Source organism: Vigna unguiculata, chromosome 10 (assembly GCF_037176805.1).
Source record: "Vigna unguiculata cultivar grain cowpea cultivar isolate G323 ecotype 2 chromosome 10, ASM3717680v1, whole genome shotgun sequence".
Lineage (NCBI taxonomy): Eukaryota > Viridiplantae > Streptophyta > Magnoliopsida > Fabales > Fabaceae > Vigna > Vigna unguiculata.
In genome coordinates, this window is record NC_140801.1 from 52,272,653 (window position 1) to 52,283,403 (window position 10,751).

The 10,751-nt window shown below is 31.7% G+C and overlaps 1 protein-coding gene across 1 annotated transcript; it reads right to left on the reverse strand.

Moving 5' to 3' along the window:
* Positions 1–149: 149 nt before the first annotated feature.
* LOC114166446 (protein IQ-domain 26-like) lies at positions 150–3,070 on the reverse strand. The gene is made up of 5 exons (XM_028051183.2): positions 2,427–3,070; positions 2,248–2,334; positions 1,570–1,990; positions 1,002–1,208; positions 150–912 (listed from the first exon to the last, which is right to left on the reverse strand). The coding sequence occupies exons 3-5, from the start codon at positions 1,954–1,956 to the stop codon at positions 319–321; spliced, it is 1,188 nt and encodes a 395-aa protein (XP_027906984.1). The 5' UTR covers positions 1,957–1,990; positions 2,248–2,334; positions 2,427–3,070; the 3' UTR covers positions 150–318.
* Positions 3,071–10,751: the final 7,681 nt, after the last annotated feature.

Genomic DNA, 10,751 nt, shown 5'->3' on the forward strand with positions numbered 1-10,751 from the left:
GCACTGTGAAAGTGAAACTGTTGGAACTACAATCCAAACCAGCAATTAGTTAGTATACTATATACACCAGAAGAAAACTATGTTCTTGAAAATTACCAAGCCAAATTCTTTACTAGATGTAAATCATTTGGTACAAGAGAGAAAGGGCGTGATTGAAAAAAGAAACTCTTTAATTAAAAGAATGTACACAAGCAGAATCGAGAATTTCATCCCTGAATTTATAAGTTGTAAGCACAAGAGATAAAAAAAAAGAACAAATTCTAGATATTACTAACATCATTTAGTGTCCAATTGCCACTCAAATTTTCCTTGTGACTGTCAAAAATTCCAGGATTCTTGAGTCTGGAAGAAATTGGATGATGGCCTTTGCATTCTAACACTACTTATGCTGTTTCTTGCTGCCATAACCTCATTAAGTGAGAGCCTTTTCTTGGGTTCAGGTCTTTGTTTTGGAGCACTGTGAGACCTTAGTTTTGCCTTGAATGACTGAGTATTGGCCATGTAGTTGGGGAAATTGGAGCAAGGTCTGAAGAAAGTGTCTCCACAAACACTCTTGGCTGGTGTAGCTGGAGCATTAGGACGAGCATAGTTTGTGAAACGTGGTGTGCTATGAGCAGTGGAGAATCTGCACTCATCGACATTGAAGTACCAATCAAAATCTTGAAGGTGTCTGCAATCAGGAACCGAGATTCGACCAGGAACATGACAAGGTAGAGGGGAAGACATTGCCTGACACGACATGTCTTCTCCACACTCAGACATTGTAGAGGTAAAGCGCCTAGACCTTGATCGAGTCTTGTATGTGTCAATTTCAACAATCTTGGGACTCTCATCAAAACCATTCAAGGATGTTTCATAGGATGTTGGTAGCCTTTTACTGTGTGATTCACTCCTTGTTTCATCAAATCGTTCCTACAAGTACAAAAGGACACAAACAAATAAGACATTGTTTGATGATAGATAAATGAACGAAGCTGTTGGTATAGAAAACCAGGTTTTACCACAGATTTTCTTGCAAGAACTTCAGGTAGAAATCTGCTTTCTTTGCTCAAAGAACGACGAGCTCGCTGTGATCTCACAGCAGTTTGAGCTCTTATCAGAGCTTGCATACTGTGAAGAGTTGCAGCAGCTCTCTTTCTAACCAAGTACCCTCGAACAAGAGCCTGTATCTTAACCAATCCTTTCAGTGCTCTAAGAGCCTTCCGTGCCTGAAACAAAACATCATCAAGTTAGGTAACAAAGTTATTAGCCATGCTCAAATTTGTCAAACATTCAAATTTATCAGATATTGAATATGAACATGGTTTAAAAAGCATAGAACAGAGAAAAAAGGAGGGTTTAATATTTGAATGGAATATAATGGGAGAGACACTGTTTCATTAAGAATCTAAAATAATATTTGAGAGGAGACAAAGGAGTAGGAATCAAGCAAAACACTTCACTTGCACCAACCAAAAGACAGAACCACCTCAATCACAAATCAATGCAATTTATCAAACAGCAGACATTCATACCCACATGACCAACACCAATTTGGTTTGAAGCATCACAGAAAGAGAAGGCACATACCAAGTAGCCTCTGAAAAAAGTTTGGATCTTCACGGCAGCCCACTTCTCCCTGCTTCCACTGAACAATGCACCTCTACCCTGGCTTGTGAGCCTGACAACCGCCACGGCAGCCTGTGCGGCGGCGACGGCAGCATCGGCGGCGGCTGCAGTGGCAGCGGCAACGGCAATTGCATGTTTATTCTGCTCATTCTCTGTATCAGCAATGTAGGATCTGAGCCAGGTGTTATCTGTGGCAGGAACTGAAGATGGTGCATCCTTCCCTGGCTTAGCAAAACTCCACCTTTTCTTCTCCTTCTTGTCAGGAGCCAGCGAGCCTGAATTGTCGCTGTGGTCCTTCTCCTTCTTCATCCCCAACAAACCCTTGAACCACCTGCTAGCTTTTCCCATAATAATAACTTCACAACTTTTGTTGAGTCACGATCTGGAATGAGAAACGGTGCAAAGGGTAAGCGAAAATTTGCCTCTTGTGGCTAAAGATAAGAGGGGTTTGCGTGGGAGTGAACAAATGTAGCAACCAAGTGAAGCCAGATGTTATTGTTTCAATATATGAAAATTTTTAAAAATGGAGGGACAAAGAAAGTGGTGGAGTTTAGTGCAAAAGAGAGTGTATAAGTGTAAAGGGTAAAGAATCTAACAGAGGAAAAAAGTGATGGATGAAAAGATTAATAAACAACAAACCTTAAAATTAGAGTGAGTGAGTGGAGAAAACGGATAAAGATGGAACGTTTTTTTGAAAATAAACCTCTGACAGGACCTCGTGAAGAACTGCATTAGAGGACAAAAAGCGGTCACAGAAAGTTAGCAGAGGCTAAAACGAAAAGACATTAAAATAGTTGCTAAAAACTTTAAAACCTCACCCTTGAGTAAAAAGAGACAAGAATTACAGACAAAGCACAATGGTGAAATCCTATGAAAAAAGTGACAATAATCATAGGGAAAAGCCTCCAAAACCCAAGACAACAACACCTTCTTATCTGATCTTGAATTCAAAAAAGAGAAAGACCGCCGAATTCCCTTCCCTTCACACCCCACTCACTCTCTCTCTCTTTCTCTTTCTTTCTATGTTATACATTGTTAGTATTATCCTCTGCAATTATATTATTTCTCTCTCTAACTTTCTGGAGCAACGTGTAGTACAAATGAAAGATACCCACTGACAACAAACAATCCCGTGAGCTTGGTTCAAAGGGGGCATTGAGTCCCTCTCCCACCCTTTCACTATCTTGCTTTATTTGAGAGAAAAAAACTGGACTGTGAGTTATGTTCTGCAACCGAATAACACCACTTTTAAAGGCTAAAAATGAAAACTTGCTACCATTGATAGTACACTGTGCTGTGTACCATTCATTAATGGCTATACCAACCAAAGGGTTGCTTTATATAATCTTTTTTGTCCTGATAATACCCCATTTTTGCCCTCAAACACTTTCTTTCTCCCTCACCATCATCATCATTCCGTTGCTTTACCTTCTTCTCTGCCACACTTTCTCCCCCAAAAAAATCTGACTTTCCAAACCCCTTCAACCCCTTTGGGGTGCACCCTAACAGCAAACACTATCTTGATCTGATTTGGATAATTAATTATAATTCTCTGTTAAGATTCAAATTTTGAATTTAAATGTTTTTTAATCAGCCCTTTTTTTTAATTAACAATGTCTTGTGGGATTGAGGGTGTTATTGGGTTGTTTAAGAGGGAATAATACAAAAAGGACAGAATAAAACTCTAGCGTTAAGAACCATTTTTATTAAGGTGACATGACAGAAGAACAGTGTGAGATAAGAAACATTTTCTCCGAAGATTTTGCCAGACAGTCGGAATCCTAATAAATTGAATTCAATGTGCCCTTCTGAGTTTATCAGAATTCAAATGCATCTAATTATCATTAATTACCAGTAATTTCTCACAGTTTAATTTTTTTTTCACTCCCTAATGGGTCAATTCATGCCCAAACACACATTCAAACAAATCATTTCATTTCATATGATTATAACTTCCAAAGGAAACAATGCTGAGTTTCAATTTTCGGCTTCAACTTCAACCTTCTAAATCATCATAAACTATGGTTATAATTTTTAAGATTTTTTACACTGTAAATAACTAAACACGCGCTCTGTTATAACATTAGATAACCTTACTTGTTATGATGCAAGTTTTTGACAATCTTTTATCTATATGGTATAAAGGAACATCAACATTAAAGTATGAGAAAAAGCTGAATTCTAGGCAAATTATGATCAAGTGCAGCACACACTGGTTGTACCTGCATTGCGATTTTTGTGTATATGAGACCTTTGACTTTAGAGTTGTGAATGCATGATAACTAGATATGAAAGATTGGTTTGACTGTGTTGTGCATGGAGTGTGTAGTGTAGAAAATGGTTTGAAATCATTGCATTGAGCAGTGGAGTTTGGTATGTGTACGCATTGCTTGCTGAAATTGAGTGAAAGGGTAGGGACCCACCAAGAGAGAGTAGGTTGTGTTGGACCACCATTTCTTTCTTTTATGGCATTTGCCTTAGGTTGCAATTTGCTTCTCGCACCCCCAACTGCTTCTCGACTTTGTCCTTTTTTTTCTTTTTCTCTTATTTTCTCACGTTACTTTCGATCGTTAGAATTGAACGCTTATCATTAAATTAAAAGTTATAGTTATTAGTTAAAACACAATTTTTACTAAAAATTTCTAATTGTTAAAATTCAACGCTTATTATTAAGTCAAAAATTATAGTTATTAGTTAAGGCGCAACTCATTTTACTAAAGAGTATAACACAAGTTGAAACGCAACAATTTGACTGTGACCTTATCCACTTAACCTATGCCACGAAACAATTGATACCACATGCAACAACTATCACATAACCATTCTTCAACCCAAATACCAAAGCCCAAGTTATTTCTCGGTGCCACTTAGGTACATATAAACTTTTTTCCTTTTACAATAACCATGTTTCACACCACTAAAGATTAATTACTACTAAATAATACTCATTGATAAGAAACAAATGTTGTGAAAATACAATAACTATCTATTGATATGAAGTAACTAGGAAGTAAAAATTAGAAGAAATGTAAAAGTAGGTCATTACTTCTTCTCATCAAACTTAACAAAAAAGGTGATGAAGTAATAGTGAAAGCATTAATGAAAGATGGTGACGAAGGAGAAGAAAAGGAGTGCATTACGGCAATGGTTGAGAGAGACAGAAGTGATCCAGCTAATATATGTAATAAGAAGAGATTATATGTATTTCACTGAATTTAATATGTTAGATGCAACAACTATGATACTATTATAATTATAGCCTTTTTAGTATGGGCTCACATTAGGGTGGCTACTTCCACCATCTACATGCAAAATTTTGAATTTAAGTATTCTACGTTCTGGTCCCTTAAACATTTTTTCAATAACTTTTTTCTATATGTTATAAAATAAGTACTTTTCTCTCCCTAAAATATATCCTTTTTACCTTTTAAATTTAATTAATTATTTTTTTAAAGGTCTTTTAAAAAAAAATCATTAAAAAGTCATGATACCAATGAGATATGAGTTCAACTCACACATAACCGATTGACATAACTTTTAACACAAAATATTTGTTTTTAAAGATGGAATTGAGGGAGAGTGAGGGAATGAAATTGAAGAAATGCATAGGAGAAGGTGAGATTGTTTATTTTAAGGAACGAAGAGATGAAAGTCAAGAAATTAAAAGTAAAGTTTATGAAAATTTGTTAATGATATGATTTAAAATAATGTTTTAATATATTAAATTATTAGATTATAGATTTATCCCTATTATTAAACTTAGTATGAAATAAAATATAGTTATTATTACTATTATTAGTTTTAGTATTATTATTATTATTAAGTAAAAACATATTTGTTAAGTTGAAATTAAAATATATATATATATATATATATATATATATATATATATATATATATATATATTGTTGAATTGCTTTTTCTCCTAGTCTAGTCTCTTTATCAATGCAATGATGAAAATATTTCATTCAGCCTCAAATCCATTTACACAAATAAGTTCTAACCTTTCAAAGTAAATAACGTTCATTTATCATCTTAAACAACAAATCTCTTGAAACAAATACTTAAGTTTTCAACATTTTTTATATATAATATTTGTCTTAGAGATACATTAATAATCTTTTTATGATTTCCACAAGATTTTTAGTTTCATTTGTTTGCATGACATGACCATGATTCTTTTGTTAGGCAGAATTAATTAATCAATGCCGTATAATATAATAATAGAAATAAAAAGTCTTGGTTTAAATTTTGTATAGGATAAAAAAAATTATTGGAGATACTAAAATAGTTTGGTCATGGGAATCGATCAATTATCATACGGTTTTCCTTTTTCTAACTAGAACAAACAAGTTGATATTTTCAACTAATTAACCCACTTACGATTTCTCCGGTTTAATCAAGTAGGTTAGATGAGTCCAACTAGTATTTTTTTTTAAATTATTATCAATGTTTATTTTTATATTATCTGTCTAGGTCAAACATTATTAAAATTTTATGTAATATATTTATTTTTTTCAATAAATATTGATTATAGTTCATAATGTTAGTTTTCTTTATATTTGAGACTCATTAAAACAAAATTTTCAGGCAAAACATATTTAATCATAAATTGGATGCTAACAAAGTTGAATGGTATATATATATATATATATATATATATATATATCATGAAAATGAAATATTACCATGCAAATTCGTACGTGTTTTTAGGTAGTATATTTTTCAAAACTAAGATTTTGCAAGCTTCACATTGGTGAAATATAAGGTTTAAGATTGGATTTTATTTCGAAAAAAAGTAGTGGAAATTTTTAGCATAATTTTCATTTAACATACAAGCAAATTATATCGTTTAAATCTCAAAATCAAATTTTGGTCTATTTCCCAATATAAGGTTAAATATGTGAACATCCAAGTTTTCTTTGATAAAAAAAAACAACTATAAAAAATAAATTAAATTTCAGATTAACAGTGTACATTTAGTTTTTTATAGAGGTTTTTTTATGTAATTTTGTAAAACTTGAAAAACATTAATTTGCTATAACTTATATATTTTTATTTATTTATTTAATTATCTTAAATATGTTTTTTTTTAAGAGTATCTTGAGCAGGACTTTAAGATCACGTTAACTCTTGCTTTAATAAAACAATAAACTCGTAGCTTAAAAGTAATTTATTTTTAAAATCATGTTACTTAATATTTGAGTGTCACATGACAAACACTATTGGGTCAGACCAATGCTCTTAACGGCCCATCTCTTCATTGCGATGTCCTTTCTTTTTTCCTCAATTACTTTAAATAATATCACAAATGGGCTCATGGCCCAATATCTCTCTTTTTATTTCTTCTTTCTTTTATTTAGAATACATTAATATAAAGAAAAAGTTTTGCATGTTCTCTTCTTCTCCCCCTCTCTTTAATTTTTTTTCTCTACGATCTTTTTTGTCTCCATAATTTTTTATGACTTGAGAACTTTGTTTTTTTTTTTTTTAACGAGTCTTTAAGTTTATTTTTAGTTGGTACTTTAGTTGTTTTTTTGGAGTTAAAAGTTTCTGGGAATTTTTAGTTGCATGATTTTTTTTTTAGATTTCAAGCACACCCTAGACAGAAAGAGATTATTTATTTACCTCTTATTTCAGTTGCTATTGAATTGAAAACTTTGATATGAGTTGCGAATTTCCATTTTTAAGGTATTAGTGAATTTTATTGAGTAGAATTTGTATTTAACAAATTTCAGATTAATTGTGAGATACTGAAGAGGTTAAAAAATGTAATTACGCCAATTTAACACGTGAAATGGGGAAATTAAAGTAAGATATTATTTTGAATATGTATTGTATTTTGTTTTTGTTTCAAGCTTGGTAATTGAGTAACAAATTGTAGATGGAAGAAATTTCTTTTTGAGTTAGAACTATTACATGGATGTAATAATTTGAAAAACGTACACACTCTTATAAATTAATGATCATCAATTGATTTGATACAATTATTCATATAATTGATATACTTTATACTATTAATAGAACTCTTCCCATCAATAATAATACACAGAAAATTTGTTATTCATTCTCTTATTCTCTATTATTCCTCTTCTTCTTTACTATATTATTAGCTTTATTTATAACATACACACTATTAATCGAATTTAACTTGAAAGATTTGTCCAACTCGTAATAGTCATGGGATCTATTTGCCTAAGTCATAATAGTCATGGGATATATCTACCCAACTTGTAACAATCATGGGGACTTCTCAAACGTCTAGGAGCACTTATGGAGACATTCTCGCACTCGTTTAATCACACTCAGGCGTCTACGAGCACTCATGGAGACATGCTCCCATATCCTCATCATACTCAAACGTCTAGGAGCATTCATGGGGACATACTCGTACTCATATCAGGGCATTCATGTGGACATGTTCATCACACATAATTAATTCACTAACACAAAACATGACAATGCATATTGATACTCATCCAATAACCTTTATCACCAAGTGTAACATTAGCTCACTCTTTTAATATGTATATTTATAGGCTTCAATCTCACTCCTAAAATCCTAATACTTTTAAGAGATTTTAGGTGATCTATTTAATAACCACAACATTATATCTTTTCCTACCTTTGTATTTTTGTTTCTTAGGGAAAAAATTATTAGATATTAGAAATAAAATAACAAACCTTAATAATAATCTTTGTAATATACATAGATATAAAATAAGAAAAGTACTTTAAAGATAATTCCCATGCAATCTATGATCTTTTAAAATTTATTCTCTTATCATCAACTCTTTTATCTCTTTAGAAAGATATAAATAAATTTAGATTATAAACACCAATATTTCTTCAAGTGCCAAGGAATGTGTTGTACGATGTGATGCGGTGAATAAAAGCTTTAAGGAGTGTGCAACGCAGTGTAGAGAACCTTCGCGAAGAGTTTAAAAAGGTGTAGGGGAAGCTCACGATGTTGCGATGCTTTGAGGGGTGTGACAGGTTCATGCGGTGCAGAGGTTCACAGACTAGTGTTTGCATGGATGGTAACGACGAAGGCTGTGAAAGTGCAGGAGGAAGAGGAAATTCTCATAAGCTCGCGTGAGGGACATAGGTTGTTAAAGTGCAATGCAAATTAAATAAGTCGTCCAGGGGAGAGAAATTTGCTTATTTCATTGTGAAAGTGCAAGACAATTGACGATAGTTTCATGCATCTAACCATGGTGGTTTCTCATGTCGACTCCACTTTTAACGAGAATTATATTTATAACCATCGTAATTTCTCCCAATTTACAATTTTAATGATGATTATGTTTATAATCGTAGTCATTTATCCAGTTTTAATGACGGTTCTTTAAACAATCATCGTTTGCAAAAATTGAGAATTTGCCATCAGGTATTTTTTTACTATGATGATTTGTCAAACGTAGTCAATCAATGACATAGAAAGCTTTTTTTATAGTAGTATAGAGATGCAAAAGGGACACGTAATAAGCTCACTCCCCACAAATCATTTGTGATGTAACTGCTATGATGTCAACTGTAACATTATGATTTTTCTTAATATTTTAAAACCATATTGTTTAAGAAAATTAGTTGTTAATTAAAGACTAAAGAAAAATTGATTAATTTTTTTTTAAACCATACATCATATAATAGTTAAAATACAACATTTAATGGTATTGTTGTCTAATGCATACTATTTTCAACTATAAAAAAGTAAGACCTTTTAACCTAAAGAATAAGAGTTAAATATTTTTTTGAGAAAACTAGTTAAAATCAAACTTGTTTAAAGAAATATGTTCAACACCTATAACACATACATCCTTATTCTTAAAAAAATGAAAGAAAAACAATTGAAAAACCCATAAAAACATGAACATATATACCGCTTCTAGCCCACACTCAACTTTTTATCAACATTGTGCATCCATACCTACTTCATCATTTGGTCTCTACAACATACACAATCATCATAGGTGAAAACCACAACCACAAACAAAAAGGTAAGCTAATGTATAATAATGATTGCAATAAAAGAATTATCAATATCACAACACATAATTCAGTAGTAGTCATGTAGACTTGTCCAACTCGTAACAATCATAGAAACCTACGCAACTCGTAACAGTCATGGGGACCTGCACAGCTTGTAACAGTCATGGGGACCTATGCTCAAACGTTTAGGAGCATTCATGGAGACATACTCACACTCATATAATCATACTTATACGTCTAGGAGCACTGATGGAGACAAATTTACATCATCTAATCACACTTAGACATATAGGAGCACTCATTAAGACATGCGCACACTTGTCTAATCATACTAAAACCTCTAGGAGCACTCATGGGGACATACTCATACTCTTCTCAAAGCATTCATGTGGACATGTTCATCGCTTATCATCAAGTCACTAACATAACAAATGACAATGCATATCAATACTCCTCCTACAATTAACTTCTCTTACAACGTGACACTAAAAAACTTCTCACTGCCATCTTACTTGTTCCTTCATATATACTTAGCCACAATTTTTATCACCAATTATAATAATGACTCACTGTTTTATTTCATTATCACTCCTAAAATTCGATATACTCTTAAGAAATTTTAACTTATCTTTTTAATAATTACAAAATATCAAATATATCTTTTCCGACCTCTCTCTTTCTAGTTCTTAGAAAAAAAACTTATTAGATATTTCAGATAAAATACCACCACCTTAAGGATAATCCTTGCAATATCCTTGGAAATAAAATAAAAAAGTTATTTTAAAGATAATACTCATACCTTCTATTATCTTTTGAAAATAATTCTCGGATCATTATACATTCTATCTCTTAAAAATAATATAAATAAATTCAGGCTATGCATTAATATTCGTCTTATTTATACATAATGTTTCTTCAGTTGACAAATATTTTCTATACTAATATTTTTCATAATAAATATATTCTATATATTCTCCTTGATAATTCTTTAAAAGATTTTTTTAATGTTTTGTATACAATCACAATCACACACAAAATAAGTCTTAATATTTTTTTAATAATTATTCACCGAACATTTTATTTCTTAAAAATATTTTAAATAAAATAAATCTTTTAAATTAATAAACCATTATAAATCCTATCATAATATT

Excerpts from the sequence above, each read along its gene's own strand:
- LOC114166446 (XM_028051183.2), bottom strand. The coding sequence starts at position 1,956 with ATGGGAAAAGCTAGCAGGTGGTTCAAGGGTTTGTTGGGGATGAAGAAG. Across the intron at positions 1,209-1,569 it reads CTTTTTTCAGAGGCTACTTG|GCACGGAAGGCTCTTAGAGC; the intron begins GTATGTGCCTTC and ends GTTTTGTTTCAG. Across the intron at positions 913-1,001 it reads TTCTTGCAAGAAAATCTGTG|GAACGATTTGATGAAACAAG; the intron begins GTAAAACCTGGT and ends TTGTACTTGTAG.